This window comes from Athene cunicularia (genome assembly GCF_003259725.1).
Source record: "Athene cunicularia isolate RWA chromosome 21 unlocalized genomic scaffold, athCun1 chr21_part1, whole genome shotgun sequence".
In the NCBI taxonomy this organism is placed as follows: domain Eukaryota; kingdom Metazoa; phylum Chordata; class Aves; order Strigiformes; family Strigidae; genus Athene; species Athene cunicularia.
In genome coordinates, this window is record NW_020799127.1 from 1,760,296 (window position 1) to 1,780,469 (window position 20,174).

The 20,174-nt window shown below is 51.5% G+C and overlaps 1 protein-coding gene across 5 annotated transcripts in view; it reads left to right on the forward strand.

The window, feature by feature from the left end:
• LOC113487775 (immunoglobulin superfamily member 21-like) overlaps positions 1-8,329 on the forward strand; it is a 44,174-nt gene extending 35,845 nt beyond the window's left edge. For 2 of the 5 annotated variants that reach the window (XM_026862559.1, XM_026862562.1), the window contains exon 10: positions 6,228-8,329. In XM_026862559.1, the coding sequence (XP_026718360.1) occupies positions 6,228-7,609 (1,382 nt within the window). In that variant the 3' untranslated portion in view covers positions 7,610-8,329. The other 3 variants (XM_026862560.1, XM_026862564.1, XM_026862563.1) reach the window with 3 other exon arrangements.
• The last annotated feature ends 11,845 nt before the right edge of the window (positions 8,330-20,174 follow it).

A 20,174-nucleotide genomic window follows, 5' to 3' on the forward strand; every position in this document is an offset into this window, starting at 1 on the left:
TTTTTTTTTTTTTTTTCTATACTATTTACAGTCTCAGTCTCTTTCTGTCTGTGTCTTGGCTTCCTCAGACAATTTAATTAAAAGGAAAAAGAAAAATCTCCCCTGGTAGAAGGCTGTGCTTAATCTTTTACCTTGTACTGGGGTAGCCAGCACTGTCTTAGGGGACCCAGAGGCTTTACAAGGTCTTGGAGGGGGAGGGGCCCTGTGTATGATGCAAGGACCAGATTTCCCCTGGAAAAAAATCCATTTACACCACTACCACTGCACCGAGCTGCTTCAGGTCTCAGCTCCCCAGGGTAAGGACCACATGTATCCCCAGCATGAAAGACACTGGGGACAAGCTCCACTCATCCCGCACACACACGGACGGCGGCACTGAGTTCCCAAAGGCCACGGATCACCGGCCATATCTGGACCTCGGTCAGGGCAAATCGGCTTTGCTAGAAGCCGGGTGCTGTGCACAACACTTGTCCTGGGCTGGGCCGTCAATCTCTAGTGACAGGCAGCTCCCAAACCAAAATGTCAGCGCTCACACATGAGCGAGCAGCACACGTCCCGTCAGGCAGCACTGGTGTGGAGGCACCAGCCGAGTTTAAAGCGCTGCACCTGTGTTTGGTCTGTGCCACCCCTCTCCATCCCTCTTGGCTAATTGTTGCCATGGAAACAGATAATGGTCCAGCACAGCCAAATCCTGGCCATTCCTATGGTACCCCATGCTGCTGGGCACATCCTGGTACAGCATTAACCCTGCTGCAGGACAGCTCTTTGCAAAAACCTGATGGTTTTGTCCCAATCCTTCCCAGTGCTGGGGGATGCCAGAGGCTTGTCTGGTGATTTTCCCTCCCTCTGGTGCCTCGAGAGCATCCAGCCCAGCGCCAGGATCCCTGGGGAGTGGAAGGGGTGGGGAGAGGAGCCTGAGGATGGGGCACTCCCCTGCCTTTTCCTCCGGGAACTCTTAATCCTAGAGGATTAGCCAGCAGTGTGTGGTGCTTCATCTTTCCAAAGCCCCGTACAAGTGCTAAGCATTATTATTACTATTATGATTAATTATTATTAAGCAGATTCAGTCCCTACCATGCTCCATTGCCAACCTCTCTGCGAGTGCTTTCTCAGCCTCAAAGGGACTGAACAAACACGCAGCAGCTCAGGAGTTTCTGCCCAGACACAAAAGCACACAGTTTTATAATCTGGGCTGGAAGCAACGCAGGGACAGATTGGGGCTGGCTGGGATGTAGGAGGATCAGTGGCTTCACTTTCATCCCAACAACAGCATCTGAGCATCTGGATCCCTTCACACCAGCTGCCCAAACTCCTGCTTCCTCTCCAGCTGCTTTCACTGCTCCAGCCCACTGCACCTCTCTGGGTGAGAAGGGAACCTTGATTTTTTAGGGGAACCTTTATTTTTTAGGGGAACCCACATGACTCTGTTTACCCCCACACTACCAAGCAGGCAGAACCCCCCCACCACCACGGCGTGGATGCTTCTCGCCCTCCAATCTGGATTGGAGATGCTCTGGGGGCCTCATCCCAACGTGATTAAACAACCATTAGGCCGCCTCGCTTCAAAAAATGAGGATTTACAGACGCCCAAACCTCCATTTAAATGCAAATGTGGTGGGTTTAGCCCGGAACCATGGAAATGAGGAGCATTACAGCAGCAGTGCCGCCATCATTCGGCTCTGCTAGATGCCATCTCAGGAGCGTCAGGATCTCCCCATCCAGTGGCTGGGAGAGGACCGGTGGGCTCCAGGGTCCTGTGTCCCAAATCCACCCCTCCACGAGATCCTTCCCCAGGGACGCTGGCATGGTGATGGATCAGGCTATAGGCTGGGACCTTCTTGGCACCAGCACAACCACAACGATGAGTGAGGGGATGCAGAAACCTCTCTTCATTTTGGGCACCTTCCTACAGGTAATTAACAAAGGACATCAATTAAATCCATAACCCCCCACCACCACACACCCTGTTGTTCGAGGACCTGGCAGTGAATAATGCAGGAGGCTGGAGGGGGAAAGAGCTGCTCAGGTTCTTTCATTATTGATGAGAGATGACAGATCCGCGGCTGACAACCTGCCTAAGAGATATGATTAGCTTGTAAAAAATTAATCGTGCTTCTTAGGGATGACGCGAGCTGAAAACCCCAAGGAGCGGCGTTATCGATGTTCCCTAATTTCAGGGGACTTTGAAAAGGTTTTAGCAAAATTTGGAAGAGGCAATTACATTCAATTAGAGTCACAAGCACCGAGACGTCAGAGCTGCTCAGAGACGCTGCGGCTGCATCCCCTGCTCCTCTGCATGGCCCCTCGTCCTTCTTACCGCAAGGCACAGATAAATATACATTTATACACTGGACTTGCATTTTTGCCATGGGGATCCTTCCTTCTCAACATCATCCCGCACAGCTCAAGCTCAGCAGTTGTGCTCTGGCCCCCCCCCCATCCTGCCATTTGTGACGACAACAGCACCCAGAGCACTCTGCCTGCCAAAAACACCCTCACCTCCCCTTGCACTCCTTGTTTTGCCCTCCCAACGCTCCATGTTTTGCCCTCCCAACATTCACAAAACCCCACAGGTGATAAGGATAATCACACTCATCCTGGCTCGTACCCAGAGTCGGGGTTTTGGCAGCCCAGCCCTGCGTCTCTCAAGGATGTGACACAGGCTCCCAGACTTTTGGGATATTAGGGTGAGGGGCACAAAGCCAGGGATGCTCCAGCATGATGGGGCTGGGAATGCTGGCGGGAGCAATGGTGGGCTTTGCTCAGTGCTTCCCCGGCCTCCTCCATCTCATTACTGGGCACAGATACTGCCATGGCTGGGTTCACAGGGCCACCAAGTACATGCATAATTCATACTTCCCAGCGCACGAAAGCAAGGATCTTCGCAGATCTACTTGCAGATTAAAAACCGTGGCAGTAAGAGATGAAGAACCTGGGGGTCATGGCCGTGCACAGGTGGCCAGACACTTTGCCAATTAGCCGAGCCCTGAAACACGTGCCCAGCCTCGATGACATCCCTGTTACCCCAGTCCCAGCCTCGGCTTCAGGACTCTCTCTGAGTATGCAGGCAGGAGGGATGCCCCTTTCACTGAGGCTTTGGCCAAATCAAGCCCTCCAGCGGTAGATTTTGGGTCCCCATGTCACATGGGATGGAGGGAGCGACTAGGTGGGTTTTGGCTGGTTCTGCTTTGGCCCCTGGTGCAAGCTCAAGATGCCCCTGTGGGATGCATCACACTAGCTCTTGCCCTGCTCCAAAATCCGGCTTGTTTTCTAAATATCCTCATTCCCCAGCCTCTTCTTTGATGCATTTCCCCATGCTGCACCCATACAAGGTGACAACTTGCTGAACAAGCCCCCTCAAAACTGCTGGTGGGCTCTCCCTGTTCATAACAGGGATGTGCACAGGGGTCCCTGAGTGCCAAGCCAGTATGGGGAGTTTATCCCCCTTCTTCCTTACCAGCCTCTTTCTATATATATACAAGTATTATGCTATTTAGCATGTGGTCCGCCACCTAACAAGCATCCCTGGCAAGTCTAGTGGCAGATATACAACCATCCCCACCCCTTCAGCACTATCACAATCCCTGTGCAAAGCCATCAGGTGAAATTCAACATCCCAGCTTTGGCAGGGGGACATCTCAGCACTTGCGGATGCTGGTTATGGTGGGGAACGTGCCTCAAGGAGGTTCAGATGCTCCTCCCCATCACAAAAAGCAGTGTCCAAGCTCACACGATGGCTGGTGAAGATCGGCTGATGCACGGGAGGTGGTTTGGGAGGCAGTGGACACCGGGTATGAGCTCATGAGCATCCACCACCCATTAAAGACCCACGGCAAGACCTCCTCCTACCACACACACCCATGACCCATGCAGTTGGGACCCATCACACCCACGCATCACACAAGGAGTGGTTTTAGCATCACTTGGGTTCATTCCTCTGGCAGATCCCACTGGATTGGGACCAAGCTAGCAGGGAGTGAGTCCCTGCATACAAACAGGAGCAGCCGCCCACCCCCACCCACATTTTGGCTGTTTCTTTGACGCCTGGTAAGGCCTCATTTCTTTATGCATCTCTCAGCATGCGAGATGTTCCCCTCAGGGAAAAGGAAATTAATTTTATCCCTTTGAATTCAGCTCGCTTAGCAGCGATTGCAGAGGGATGTCATTCCCCAGGCCTCCTCCTCTCCCCCAACCCCCGCCGCAGTCCAGGCATGGGGACGCAGCTGCCTTGGGAATGACAGGGACAACAATTCCCCTAAGTCTTTGAAATTCAGATCAGGACCAGATGCATCACTGACACCGTTCCAGGGGGAGAAAGAAACTAGTGTGACACTGTCTGGCATCCTCTGTGCCTCAGTTTCCCCACAGTGACTCCAATCTCCACGGACATCCCACATGCAGCAGCACATCACTTCTAAACTCGCATCTCTCCCTTCCCATTCCAAATTTCTTCCTGGTCCCAGTACTTTGGTTTACTTTCCTTAGTTCATCCCTCTCCCCATGCACACGGACACAGGTCTCTGAACACGGCAGCCACCAGCTGCAGTTTAGCTCCTGCCTTAATTTTCTCTTTAGTGCTGAACTTTTCCCCCTCCCAAAGCCCTCAGCTCCTTTCCACCAGCTCTTAATTTCCCTGCCACTTCCAAGTTGACCTCAAAGAGACCCCAGAAGCTCTCAGGCTATTTCCCGTCACCCTTCGTTAGCTAGAACACTGCAAACGAAACTACCGAGTTAGTCACCTGCCTCTGCCACAGAGCAGCCGCTCAGTGTCAGACCAAAGGTCTGCCCGGCCCTAGGCTGCTTCTCCCTCCCTTCCCCGCTTCTGCACCAAGGGATGAGGGAACTTTCCTGGACAAAACAATTTATTTTCACTTCCATTGCATGATCTCTTTTACATAGCAAAAGAAACAAGGAAGTAGCACCATCAGGCTGCTCGGAGGATATACTTTTCCTCCCTTTGTGCTTCCTCTTGCTTTTCTCTGAGCCTCTCTGTTTACCAGGCTAATAAAGCTGGCTCTGTGTTGCCAGTTCTGGGCTGCACCTTTTCCCCGGAGCCCAGCCCATCCCAAACATGCAAAACTTGTCCGGAAATCTCCCGTCGGCTTTGCCCGCTCAAAGTCACCTTGCCCCAAACCTTCAGCTCCACACTCCAGACTCGCTCAGCAATCATTAATCGTCTTCGCATTCCTGGCATGGAAAAATGCCCCAGCGGGTAACCCTGCTCTGGCAGTCCGACATGCAGCTGGCCGGCAAGCTGGTCCTCTCCGCCGCCGCTCTACTCCTCCTGACTTTGGCGTACAGGTTTTATAAGTCCCGCTCGCTTGCCGGGGGCAAAATCCCACCGGCTGATACGGGAGGAGAGCAGAGGGAAAATGCTGCCCAGGATGGGGATGGGGACGGTGCGGCGGGTCTGCGACGGAGGAGGGTGTTTGGTGGGGAGGAGAGGAGGGATGGTGGGGATAGACAAGTGAGCGGTCACCCGAGTGTCCCTGGGACACAGCGTACGGCTCCCCGGGGGGATCCAAGTCTGCCAAGGGGTGAGGAGGTGGAGGAGGGAGGGGAGGAGATGGTTTCTGAACTGGGGCTGACTCGTGGGAGAGCAGGGATGGCCGGGAGAGGAAGTGAGCTGGGAAGTAGGATGGGAAGTGGGAAGGGAAGTAAGTCGGGAAGTGAGCCAGGAATCGAGCTGGAAAGCGATCTGGGAAACAAGCCAGGAAGTGAGCCAGGAAGCAAAGTGGGAAGGGAGCTAGGAAGTGAGCTGGGAAGTAAGTTGGCAAGTGAGCCGAGCTCCTATGACCCTGGGGATGCAGCTGAAACACTGAGCAGCCACAGTGAGGACGACACACTTGCCCCAGGCACTGGGCTTTCCCCCAGGAGTGGTAATGCCCAGCTGGAGGGTGATGGACATGCTGAAAGCATGGAGCAGGACTTGGCTGTCAGAGGGATGAAGCGGGAGGCTGAGGTGTGCAAGCGGACAATCCAAACCCTCAGCGTCACCTCGGACCTGGGTCTAACGATGATGGCAAGCAACGCAGGGTCAGATGCCTCCTATTCTTTCTCCTCGGTCACAAAGATCCAGGTGGAGGAGAACTACATCGCTGAGCGGCAGGCAAAGGACAGGGCTGGACAGCTGGTCCCTGGTCTCAAAGGTAAAGTCTATGACTACTATGTCCAGTCCATCTCCCAGACAGTGTCTAAGAAGAGGTGTCTCCCCTACATTGCTCCAGGAACATCCTGCCGCCGCAGCTTGGAGCAGGTCAATAAAGAGCTGCAGAGCTTTGCAACCCAGGAGTTGGACCCAGCTTCATCAATGCAGGCTCCCACCACCTCCGTCACAGTTCCACCACCTATGGGAAGCTTGGAGATCTCCCCTGAGCCACCATCTCCTGGCCGCAAAGAGAGCATCCTCCAGATTGCAAACAGCCCCCACCTCCAGCTGACCATGGAGGGTTCTGGGGTCACAGCACCAGCCAGCACACCGCCTGCAATCCCCCAGCCAGGGCTAGTGGCCAGTGCTGACCTCTTCCAAATACCACCACCCACCCACCTGGACCTGGGGAACTGCTACGAGGTGCTCTGCACAGCCAAGGCACAGAAGCTCAGCCATCTCCAGGAGGCCGCCTACAAGGTGATGAGTGACAACTACCTGCAGGTGCTGAGGACCCCATCCATCTATGGGCGTCTCAATGCTGGCGAGAGAGAGCTCATCCTGCGGTGGAGGATGAAGGGTAAGATGTATGTGGCTGTGGCAGATGTCAATGTGCAGGAGCCTGGCCTCCACACCAGCCGCCTCTGCTACTACAATGATGGAGGGGACTGCTGGCATCGCCTCTGCCACGTGCCACCAGAAGTGGTCTCCCAGGGGTGCGCCATGTGCAGCATGTTCAACTACCTCTTTGTGGTGGCAGGCTGCGAGGGCACGGGTCGAATGCAAAGACCCTCCAACCGTGTCTTCTGCTACGACCCCTTGACCAACATCTGGAGGGAGATCTGCCCCCTGAACCAAGCACGGCCACACTGCAAGCTCGTGGCCTTGGACGGCCACCTCTATGCCATCGGCGGCGAGTGCCTCTACACGGTGGAGCGCTACGACCCCCGGCAGGACCGCTGGACCTTCACCGCACCCCTGCCCCACGACACCTTCGCCGTGGCCCACACAGCCACGGTGTGCGATGGGGAGATCTATGTGACGGGGGGCACTTTGCGCTACGTGCTGCTGCGTTACTCCGCTCGCTCCGACAGCTGGAGGGTCAGCCCAGCTGTCAGCAGCAAGGACAGGATGGCTGAGATGGTGAGCTCCAGCGGCTTCATCTACCGCTTTGACATCCACCGCAGCACGGGCATCAGTGTCTACCGCTGCAGTGCCAAGGCCAAGCTATGGTACGAGTGTGCCACTTACACTATGCCCAACCCATCCAGCTTCCAGTGCGCTGTGGTGGGAAGCCTGGTCCACTGTGTTGGCCGACGCTTCCACATACGCTTCTTGGCTGACCACATCTCACCACGCTTTGGGACCAGGGAGCTGCAGCCCTTCCCATCACCCCGTGGCAACCTCCTCCTGGCCGTCCTGGTGCTGCCAGAGGGAGGGATGACCCAAACACAGGTTTGAGGGATCCATGCTGGGGGTCTCATGCAACAGTGGTGATATGTAGCTCAGACGTGACATGATGGTGAAAGCTAGTAGAAGAAGCCACCAGCCCACACTGGACTAGATAGCATGGGACCAACACTACCAGGGCAGTGTTACCCATACCTACCATCAAGTAGGTTTCCTTTCAGTCCCCGTAAGTAAGGAAGAAGACAAACTGCCCTTGGATACTGCCAGTAAACCCAGCCTTGAAGACACAAGGAAGAGCAAAGCAGGACCTGGGTGGACTTATTTACTTAGAGGTATTTAAACATAGGCGTGCTTGCTTGGATGCAAATAAACCACGGCTCGCTGCAGGCTCCCAGCTGTGCACTACCCAATAAGTAGCTGCTTTACGCACCAGGTGTTTAACGTGGTGTTGACCTGAACATGCAACACACAGGGGATTTTAAGGTGGAGGAACACAGCAGGGAGGTATCCCTAAGGAGGTATCACCCAAGAGTCAACTCCATCGGCATCAAGCCAACATTGAGCCTTCAGGCTCACATATCATCCCAGGGCTGGAGGCTGGGGGCCAGAGGGCGCACTGCTCCTACTATTACCTTCTCCTCAGCGCAGAATTTTATTTATATATATATATATATATATATTTATTGATATTTATATGCATGCAATGTAAACAGGCACCATAGATTTATAGACAGCTGGCATTAAATGAAATTAAAGTGAACATTTGGTAAAATTAACCACGGGCTACTGTTGCGCATCATTTCAAGCCGTAGCCAAGCCTAATGGGAACAAAGAGGCCGATGCATGTTTTACATTGCTAATTACTGCACAGACAACATCTCTGAGGAGGCAACCAAAAGCAAACCAGGGCCCTGAATGTGAGCAGCCATTCTTTCATCCCCTTTTCCCCGACCTCACTCTGCTGTCTCCATGTCCTGCCAAAAGCCTACTTTGGGTAATTACATTTTCTTCCCCTCAAACGACTTGTCATCCATCATCTGTCAGCCCCAGATGGACAAAACCAGCTCCCAGACAGACAAAACCCTCCTGTACCTGCCTCCTCAGTGGCAGCATGTCATGAGTATGAAGTCATGGATGTACCTGAAGGTAAGAGAGGTGCTGCAGCAGTCCATGGTATCACCATTTACACCTTGCATAGTGGTTTAGGAGAGCTTAAGTTAATGTTCTCTTACAATGCTCACAAAAGTATTTATTACTTCTCTCAGTCACTGCCTGGAAGCCTCATGTTTCTGCCTTCAAGGGCTTCCTACGAAGGTCAGTGACATCCACCCATGTTAGGAAACCTTGGGAGGCTGAGTTAATTAACCCTGCCTCCAAGGTTTGCTTATTATCTGTAGCATGTTGCTTCTGCTGATAGTGACACAGCCTGTCCCTGTGCTAAAAGCTGCCACGGTCCAGCCTCTTTCACCCACCCTGGGGCCACCCCTTCCTACCCCAGGAGGACCACCCCATCGGCATGCCAGGGCTGCAGACTCCTGCACCCCAGCATCTCTCTATGCGGGGGTGATTGGGCTGGTAAACTTTATGAGTCAAAAAGCCTCATTATTATTATTATTATTATTATTATTATTATTATTATTATTATTATTATTATTATTATTATTATTATTTAACTCCTTGTTATTTAGCTACCTCCATAGCCAGCACTCGGAGCTGCAAGCTCGACATGATAAGCTCACCCATGTTGCAACACACTACTGTTTCTTCCCTGGCAAAACCCAGGTACTGGATGTTTCACCTGAGCAGCTCAGACCCTTTGTAACCTGCAAAAGCCTCTTGGCCACATCAGCATTCTGGCTTCATGCCCTTCGGCATCCCGGCCACAGCGGGCTGTGTACTGGGGAGCAGAGGACACACTGACTGGGTGGGAGCTGGGCAGCTGGAGCCCTTCCAGGTGACAGCTTTTTTTTTTTTTTTCATCCCCAGTAAAGCTTTCCTGGGATCCTGCCCTTCTCATGGTGCCTCTTTGCTTCCTCTTAATATTTCACCTTTTCTTTAACTCCTTGCTGCCAGGCTCCGGCCTCAAAACCCAGCAGCTTTTCCTCATTCCCCAGCCTGACCGTGAGCGATGAATAACAAGGACCAGGGGTGGGCAGCTCTCCCCTAGCTCCTGCACTCTCCAATATTAACATGATTTGCCTGGGGAGGCATTTTGGAGATTAAAAGCACCGAGGACATCCCGTGCCAGAGCACTGCTTGTTCTACAGGGAAGGACAACCAGGTTTGGAGCAAAAAAACCATGCAGCGATCCTGTGGTTGAAGGTGAAATGACTTCTGGCTGCAGTTAAGGGAAAGGACAAATGCAAACTGATACTCAGACCTGGATGATTTTTTTTTGCTCCCAAATACCTGTGCAGGGGAGGAGCCTTTGGAGGGCTGGCGGGTGTGGTGGCAATAGCAGCGTCACCAGCCAACTCCTGCCACTACCACCAGATGCCAGCCGTTGATTTCCAACTGTGCTGGACACCCACCTCTGTGTTTCTGCTAACGGGCAGCAACTTCACATCATGGGCTTGCAGCTCTCAGGATGACCATAAGGCCATCAGGTAGTTTCAGTGTGCTTGCGACATTAGGATATTATTTATTTTCACCGATCGGGTTGGCAAAGCAACTACAATTTACAGGAAAAAGTGTTGGGAGGCACATGGTGAATCCTAATAAAACTCCACAGCATGCCCCCATGGAGCTACAAACCACCCCAAGCGAGCTCAAGTAATGACAAATACTTTGAGATTGCAATAAACCCAGCAGGGCTGGGGGTTTATCTGGAAGATCCTGCTCTAGGGAGCCTCTTCTCTTGCTGCAATACTGGTCACTGCAAGCCAGGACCCTCACTGGGTCGGGGACCGCCAGGACTGGGTGTGGGAAGGGAAAACACAACCACCACTGGCCTTGGGAGAGCTGGGAAAGCAAATTTCCAGCATCCACTAGCAGTTCTTCCATCCCTACGATTCCCTCAAGGGTGCCACCAAGGATACTCGCCAGCAGAGAGCTCTTCATCACCAGCACCTAGACCCCTCGCTGCCTGCTGAGCCCCCCGTCCCTGGTTTATCTCCCAAAAGAAGGGCGCGACTACTAAACCGTGCTGCTCTGCAACCAAATATAACCTTTGCACTAAATTTGGTATTTTTTTCTAATCAAGAAGACCCATTATCTACCCCCGCCATGTTTATTTAGGCAATTACATAGCTTAATGTACATTGATTCAGATTCTTAATTTTTACATTTTTGATTATGATAAAAAACCAGGGAGTGACGCATTTCTTATTTGCTCAGCGTTCTTTTTTTTCCTTTGCAATGTGCCAGGCTGCATGCGAATGGAAATTGGAAGTCAATTAAAGAAGTGCAAAACCAGCATTTTAAAATCTTTTTTATTAGTTAAACACGGTTACCTTCAATGTGTCGGCTAGAGCAGGGTGGGAAAAAAAAAAAATTAAAAAACCAAAAAGCAAAAAAGTGAGCTTATCCAGACATGTTTTGCATTTAAAACCGATGTGATACATGAAAGAAATATTAAGCGTAGCGAACTGACAAATTAAGTATCTCGTTCCTGACAAGTGGGAGCAAATTCAGTGTCAGTGGTTGAGGAGCCAGGTGGGAATTTAAAGGCAGGGAAAGGGAAAGACCCACTGCAGCATCTCTAGGTGCTGGTAATGGAGGTGGAACCTCTCAGCCCCTGGTCATCATTTCTCCTAGACCCTCTAGAGAGTTACCTACAGCAACATCTACACTTCTACAGGTTGCGTTGCCATCAAGAGAGCCTCCATGCGATCGTTAAAGCCAAGGAGAGATGTCCTGTCCTCTCCCACTCGTTTCTTCACCCCTCCTGCACCTAACCCAAGCTGACCACCCACACATGGCCACCAGCAACCCCTTGGCAGAGCAGATCCTGGAGGCACCAACCTCAGCCTTTCTCCATTCTGGTTTGCAACCCGGACCAGCCCAGTTGTGTAGACAGGGAGCTGCACCCAAGCTGCAGAACCTCGTTTGCAAACAGACACTAACGAACCAGCGCTCCACAGACCCCATCGCTTGCAATACCCAGAGCTGCCTGCCTGGTGCCAAAGGGACATTTCTTGGCAGCATCCACAAGGAACTACTCTGGGAACGTCAGCCAGCTCCTTGCGAGCGCGGAGAGGTCAGTGCTAATGAAAGATGCTATCGCAGAGCCGGCGTCCGGCCAGACAAACATAATTAGCAGTATTTGCAGAAGACAAACCTTGGCGAGGACGGGGGGGATGGGAGCACATCCCCTTGTGATCGTTTTGGGGAAAAAACACGGCCATTTGGAGGCCTTCCAAGCTAGAATAACAGCCTTGCCAATGACTATTTAATTAAAACCCGCACGGCGTTCGAAGGGAGAAGGGCTGTGAGTGAATAAGCGCGGTGATAAAATATACATCGACTCCAGCATAAGTTCTCTCTCCTCAGCACAAGCTTTTGCTTAAACCGTTGATGGTTTTTGATTCACAAGCTCCAGCGAGGAGGGAACATTTGCCAACCACTATTTCAATCCCGCCGGGAGTTTTTTCCGGGGGTTATAGCCATGCCGTAGTTTAGGATGTGTCAGCACTGGCATCATAAACACAGATCAGAAACGCTATAAAAGGAGGAAAAAAAACCCAAAAACCACACTCCTGGCTGGAGTTTAGCATCCTGCAAGCTCAGGCCAAAGGCAAATTATTTCTCCGTTACTGAAATAAAATCAATAAAGCTCATTTTTATTTACAGAAGAGCCAAAGAGGGGGAGAAGGGAAAACTCCTCGAGCTGCAGAAGGAGGATAGGGGTGTTTACAGTTTTCAGCCGTTACAGTTTTCAGCCAAAAGCACAAAGCACTGGGCAGTGATTTCAAAGCAAAGAGCAGCAGCTGGTCTCTTCTCAGTTTTCTTTCATGTACCTTACCAAAAACGTCCCCAGATCCCTTAGAGGTGCCAACCCTGGGGTCAAATCCCTCACCCCGAGGCAACCTGGGGAGATGTTATCTCTCAGGAAGCTACCATCTAGTAAATAAAACCAGATTTATTATTATATCAGCTATTTCGGGTCATTGCTTTCCTACAACAAGTCCTGGACACAGAGAGGGGATGAGCATGTGGTTTGGGAACAACAGACTCTGTGCCAGGTCACTGCCCCCAAAATACCTCAATTCCCACCAGGGCAAATAATCTTTTAGTTCATCACTGTTTTCTGAAGGGGAGGATTCTGGGCAATGCTCAAGATGCTCCAAATCAACATGGTTTGTGCCATTCACACCTGCCGAATGCCAGGCTTGGTTTCTGGCAGAAATTACCTTTTTGTCCTGAAATGAGTTGCCTGGCAAGGCAGGGCAGGGTTTGTGCTGGTGCTGGGGCTGCCTGCCTTCCCCAGAAATAGTGATATTTTAAATTTAGTATTTTATTCAGTCCCAGCTTGAAGTGCCTGCTCAGGGAGCGAGCAGCAACACACCTCCCATGGATCCCTGCATTTGCATCACCCAAACCCTGCCCACGAGAGCCCCCCTTGCCCCCCAAGAACTCCTTAACCAATCATGGGGCAACAAGGCACCTCACCAAGCCCCATCAAGGATGGTGGAAAGGAGGACATAGGTCATCCTAGATCCAACCCCAAGGAGACAATGGGCACCACAGCAGTACAGGATGTTTGATTTCTTCATGGCCAAGGGGTCATCCAACAAAATGCCCCAACTCAAGCCAAGGTGAAGCCTATCCCTATCATCCTTCCAGCTCAGGATCTCAGACTCCTCCCAGCTTGCTGTTGTTCTTTCATTAAATCTCTGTTTAATTTGTGGTGTCTTTAAGCAAAGGACAGCATCATGCTGGAAGCATCCTTGTGAGGCTAAGAGGAGGCAGAGCAGACTGTGCCACATGTGTGGGTGGCTGGGAAGACCATTCAGCCTCATCTGCTATCTCACATCAGAGCCAAGCGTGAGGGCCATCCATTCCACGAGCGATCCAGGGCAGATGGGAGCAGCAAAGCATATCAGCCATGCAGGGATGAGATGGCCAAGAGAAGCCCAAACAAGAGGCTATCTCCCTCCAAAACAGCTCAGAACAGGCAGCTTGGTTAACGCAGGGATGCTGCAGTCCCTGGTTAATGCTGTGGAGATGCTGCAGTCCCTGGTTGACGCTGCAGGGATGCTGCGGTCCCTAGTTAATGTTGCAAGGATGCTGTGGCCCCATCCCCATCTTACTTTGCTTGCAAAGGTTGCTGGGGATGCCCAGGGCCATGCCCAACATCAGCTCCAGGAAAAAGCAGCCTGGACACAAGACCAGAGAGGTCTCAGGGACTCACGCACCTGCAGTGAGCTACATCCTCCAACTTTGTGGCAGGTCTGGAGTCACCAACCCCACCAGACAGCCCACAGGAGCCACCCTTTGCAGATCCCCAATGTAGCTGCCATTGCCACAAGTCTCGGGTTTAGTCCAGCTTAGTTTCAGTGAGGGATTTTGAAGACGTCATTACTGGTTTGGAGGCACCAGCTGCACCGGCAGCCCCTGTATATAACAGCGAGGAAATTCACCGGCAAGCCACACGAGGTCAATGTGATGCTTGTAGTAGAAAAGCACCCGGCTTGAAAACCCCTTAGCTTCATCACCTCCAACTCCTCCAGCTCCTGCAGGCATTTTGCATTCCCACTGTCGTCCTTTTCATGTCACCTCCCCATACCTGCTGTTTAAGACCCCAGCTCCAGGCGTGGGAGGATTTTTCACCCCCTCCACCCACTCTTCTACCTTATCTGTGGGCAGGAGGCAAGACACCATCCTCAGCATCAGCCCGTAATGCAGCCGAGCTCGAAGGTGCTTAGACTGGCCACAGCTGATAAAGGGCTTAGGGCTGGTGCCAAGAGCCAGCAAGGCTCCGGGAAGGGTCCCAGGAGGGGGAACACTGGCTCCATCCCAGCCATCCCATGGAAAACCCAAGCTGCAGCAGCTCCGCTGGGTCCTGGGTTTCCCTTCCCAACAGCACACACCTGGGGAGCTCTTCTCTTCCTCTCCTGGGGGGAGAAAGAAGATGCTGGAGGATGTGGTGGGGACATTGCATTTATAGCAATACCTATTGATACCTGACACTGCCAAGAAAGGAGCTGGAAAGCTGAAAAAAAGATAAAATCAATATAATTATAAATCAATAGACATGCCTTCCATGTCAGGAAGGAACTGAGTGTCTGGATGTTGTGGGGAATAACATCCCGGTGTAGCCTGAGAGCTAAAAGCCATCGGAGGCGGAGGCAGGAGCGTTTCATCTTGGCTCCATTTTTGGCAGCAAGTGGGTTAATTTGCCACGGCGATGGATTTTCGGTGCCCACAGTCGATAAACAGGACAGTAATTATGTTGCATTTCTCTGATGGCTGCAGATCTTTAGAAAAATCAACACAATAGGAGTTCACTGAATCTCAGTGACACGCAAATTCGATCCATCATTTTGCTCATGGCTGAGGCTTCCCAGCTCTGCCGCTTGTTTTTGGTTGGTTTGTTGTTTTTTTTTTTTTCTTTTTTGTTTAAATCTTCAGTAAAAAGGTGTACACTGGTTTCATGCCACCCCCTCAGTTTCAGTGGGAGGCATCCAGGTTTACGCCTCCCTCCGTAAGAGCAGGACAAAACGCCAGCGAAGGGGCTTTTTTACAGCATGTGGTAGAGAAACAATCAAAATATTCACAGGGAGAATTAAAAACCTCAGGCTGGAAACAGGTTTGCACTTGGTTCAGTGACAACAAAGCCTCTTTTCTTTTTTTCCCCTCAAAAAAAACCCACCCCAGAAACTTTACCAAAATATCATTTCCATCACAAATCATCACCATTTTCACTTCCAAAGGACACTGCTACCACTGCAAACTGTCCTAAAACATCAAAGTCTATCTTACTGTGGGTCAAATTATTCGTCAAACCAGGTTAAAAAAAAAAAACCACAACAAACAAATCTTCCTTTTTCCTCCTTTCCAATTCCTGGCGAGAAAATCAACGTGAAATTCAAGAAGTCAGTGAGGTTAAAGGGAAGCCCTCCTGATTTTCCACCGCTTGAATTTGCAGTGAATTAATCACATTTCATTTAAGACTGAAACTTTCTGCAAGCCCCAGTATGTGCTATTGATTCACAGCTACGAAGTCTCTGGCTTGGCCTTTCCAGACACTCGGCTTGGATGTGGCACATCCTGGAGGATTTGTTTATATGTGGCTCTTGCCCCAGACATCCCACCAGCAAGGATGGAGGATGCTTCGGGTGACCAACACCAAGACAGCCACCTCCATCCCTGCTATTGTGGTACCTGTCCCCCCCGCTCCCTCCTTACACAGTTTCACAAGGATGTGGATGTGAGATGCCAGCATCCCCATCAGCAATCACACTCACCCTTGGCTCCCCTCTAGCCTGGAAATGTCATACCTGCACCACAAACCCACTAACTGGCACCTCCTCGTTAAAAATCATTTGACAGATACAGAAGAGAAGCACACATGGAGAATCCTGGACACCTGGAACACCAAACCATCACTGCACGTTCCATCTAGAAATCAGATTCCTTCAAATAACAGTTAAATACGAGGGGGTTTGACTCCACGCTGCTGTAGGTTGTAAAAGTTTTTCATGGGTTCTGAAACCTGAGCTTGCCCAGACTGGGAAGAGCACGTTTGCATGCTCTGCCTTGGGAAAGCAATCCCCTCTGGATACAGGCACCAACTCCAGGGGAGCATCCTGCCTGCTGCACCCAATTTTGACACCTGGAGCCAGGAGGCTGCAGCTTTCACAGCTCGGCAGCATCTCTCCAGTACCCAGACACTCATCCTGCTCCATTTTCGTTACTACCCTCCTCGCCCATGCGGGACACGTATCCTCCAGCCCTGCCCAGGGCCTGTCCCCAGGAGCAAGGAAGATGCACCTGGGCAGTTGGATGCCCCAGCTCCTGCTCCCCACATCAGCTTTAACCCCCTCAATTTGCACCCCCAGAGCCCCCCAGCCCAGGGCTGCCAGCCTGACAAGGCGGAGATACGGCCACTCCGGGACCAGATGTGCTGTGAGGAGATCTCCCGGGCTGCTACACAGCTGCTCTCCCCGCTTTTCTTTGCAACCAAATGAGCAGAGATGAAACCCTAACAGCCATTTGCACAAAGAAAAGCATCTGCACCAAGCCAAGCATCCGAAATTTTTTACTTCTGCATGATAGGCCTATTTGGAGAGCTTTTTATTTGTAATTAAAAATGCAGCCATTACAAGTATTTTGTTTCCAGCTAATTTTTTTTTTTTTTTTAACCTCCCTTCCTTATTTAGGATGATAGACAAGGCTGAAATAGCAGGTTGGGATGGCTGGGAAAAGCACCCATAATAAAACCAACCCTTCACAAAGGAGAATCATGTCTTGATGATGCATGGCTGTACTTTCTGACTTTCTTCTTTTTTTTTTTTTTCCTTTTTCCAGCCTGTAAACGAGCTTGTTAGGGCAGGGTGACTCATTAACAGGGGCCTGTCTGCCTTGATGTTTCCATCAGCAAAGCAAGGGCACCAGGCTGTTTAAGCCACTCTATCATCACCAGGTGCTGCAAATACCTTAATCCGCATCAGGAAAGAAACTTAGCTCTCCAGAGCGTTGGCTTGAAAGATAATAAACAGGAATAACATAGAAACGGCTGCCTAACAGCGTGGCTCCCCATGAGCCAGGGTGTTTGCAGCCATCCCAACTCCTTTGAGCCACCAGCCCTCTGGTTCCCTGTGGAATAGGGGAAGTTTTCCACCTTTCCCACCTTTATCCCAGAGCATCCAGCTCGTAAAAAGGGCCAGTGAGCTAAAAAAGTGACGCATTGCAGCATTCAACTGCTTGCAAGGGTTATTTGGATGGGTAAAGAATGGCAGCAGACTGGCAATCCCCTGCCAGGACAGGCAGGGAGAAGCCTGCAGCCAGCAGCCACTTCCACAAACACAAATTCTGGGCCAAGATTTGGGGTAAGCATATGCAGGGAGAGGAGATGGGAGATGATCTGGGGTGAGCCAGGTGGATGGCAGAGAGCAACAGGCCCCGTTTGCTTCCAGCATCCTCAGTAAGTCACAGCACCTCGCTGTGATTTAGCAGCTGGGTGGGGAGCAAAGCCCAGACCCCAGTCAGGAGAGCAGAACCGCAAGGTCGCTGCCCTTTTTGCTTATATGTCACTCTAGGCTATTACTGCAGACTTCTGACACCGACCCCAGCACTGACTGGATTAACTGACTGTGTAACCGCATCAGCTGGGGAGATATTCCTCTTTTTTTGCTGCTCCAGAACAAAGCAACTACAGGTAATGAAAAAAAGGGAACTTGACACTTTTGTGGTCTGCTCCTGCCCCAGAGAAAGCCTGGCCAAATTCAAGCCACCAAATCCCAAGAAAAAAGGCCAGAAACAGCCACCTAGATGCAGGAGAGTGATGGATACAGAGTTTTGGCATCTCAGGAGCCCTGAAAGATGGAGAGTCCCCAACTTGACTCAGTAAATGGGACCTGGAAACCTCATCTCATCCCTTGGGGCCTCATGTTTTATTTCCTAACCCCTTACCTGTTGGGCTGGGGGGGGGCTGCTAGGGCTACCAAAAGCTGGGAACCAGGGAGCCCAGGCAGCTCCCGGTGTAAAGTTACTGCTAGACCAAGGAGAAATTAATTTTGGCTGGGGCAGAGATGTAGGAAGGGGCCCCCATAGCGACCAGCAGCAGGAGCATCACCAGCCCTGTCCAAATGCCTTAAGGCACTTCTGCCCTTAAATAGCAGCAAAACACACTCAGAGCTACCTCGGCACTCCAGTCGCTTCTTTACAGCCTTTTTTTCATTTTGCTTTCTCAGCACCAATCCTTCCGCTTTATTTTTCCTTGCTCTGCTGTGGGGAAGGTGCAAAGTTGCCTCTTGGGAAACATCACCAGAACCAAAACCTGAAGAGTGGAAGAAAGGCTGAGCTGGCTCCAGGCTAACCTGAAGTTTTGCAGGGCAAGGATGTGGCTCTGCATCCCCGCTGCTCATGAAAAAGGTCTGGGTGGATGCTCAGGGGGTGTCAGGGTACCCGGTCACTGCTACACCCCCCTCTCATCCATTACTGGCTCCATCCCTGAGTACCCAAACCAGCAGCTTGCAGCAAGAGCCAGCCTTGGAGGGTTGTTATCCTTCTTTGCAAATGAGCTGCTGGAAGCAGAGCAGGAAATTGAATGTGTGAGGTGTTTCCAAAGGCACTACACTAGGACGTGAGGAAGGTAGGTATTTCCATCTCCATCCTGACAGGCTAATGCACATCTCACAGAGATCCACCAAGCACTGAAAGAGCTCCACAGAGAAAGCTGGACACGGGCAAAACCACCTCCAGCACTTTCTTCCACCACTAAGGCACCATGCAATGGCTGTGCCTCTATCTGGATGGTCACATCTGGAGTTATTTACTCATTTCCTATTCCCAGATGTGATCTTCAGGGTTTCTCTTCACCAAAAGGAAGAAAAACTTCCTCTGTGCTGCTGACAACCCTCACACGTGACCCCAGAGCAAGGATGGGTGCCATAGCAGGAGGATATTTGCTCCAAACCAGCCCCCAGGTCTTCGCTGAAGCTCAGCGCAAGGGACCCAGACTGTGCTCCTAAAAATCAGCCACTTGGGCAAACACCCAGCAGGACAGGAGGAAAATGTGGAGCAGCAAATCCCAGGTCTGGTTCATCAGTGGAGGCTACAAACACCTGATCTGCATCTTCCCAGGGGCACCATTCATTTGTCCCCCCCCCTCCCCATCCCCGTCATCTGCTGCAGCCTCCTGCTTTCAGCACAGTTCACTGATTAATTACTAATTAGCAACTGGTTTGTGTCACTTCCCTGCCCTCGCCAGCCAGCACTGGTGTGAAGGTCTGGCATGGTCCAAGCCATCTGTTCAGGCCCCAAACTCAGCACCAGTGCTTCCCATTTCTGAAGGAGAGGAAAAAGAAAGAGCCACCTTTGTGCTCAACCCCTCCACCCTGCAGAAGGACAGACGGGCTGCAGACAGATGGGAAACATCTCTCTCCCAGCCTTCTCCCTCTCCTGCTGCTGGATGCTTCGGCGATTGAGATTTGCATCCTGAAGCTTTGCTGGAGTTGGCAGAGGGAAGCGCTGTCTGGGGCAGGCAGCACCACAAGAAGATTCATCTAGGGCAGCTGAGGACTCCCCAGCAATTAACAGCACCAGTGTCACAACCACGATGCTAGAAGGTAGTGGCATTTTGAAACTCTTATGCTGGCTGGTTTAGCAGAATATCAGCTAGCAGCTGAGCATTCCTATCGCCATGCTCCCCCACACCGCCTCTGCTATGAATTAACATCTTTGCCCATCACTGAATTATTTCATCACAGGACCAGAGGGATGGGGGAGCTCTCCAGGGAAAGCTGATAGTCCCCATCTTAACCATCCTTACAGGTACCGATGTGGTCACCAAGGCCACCGCCCCGCACTCTGTGCCACTGAGGTTGGTGCAAGCGATGCTCTGAGTGATGGTGGAGCAGCGAGTGCTCTGTGGTCCCCCCTTCTCCCTGTTCCTTGCCCGGGCATCCCCTGCCTGCTCCCCTCCCAATCCTTGGACTGTGCTGACCCCTCC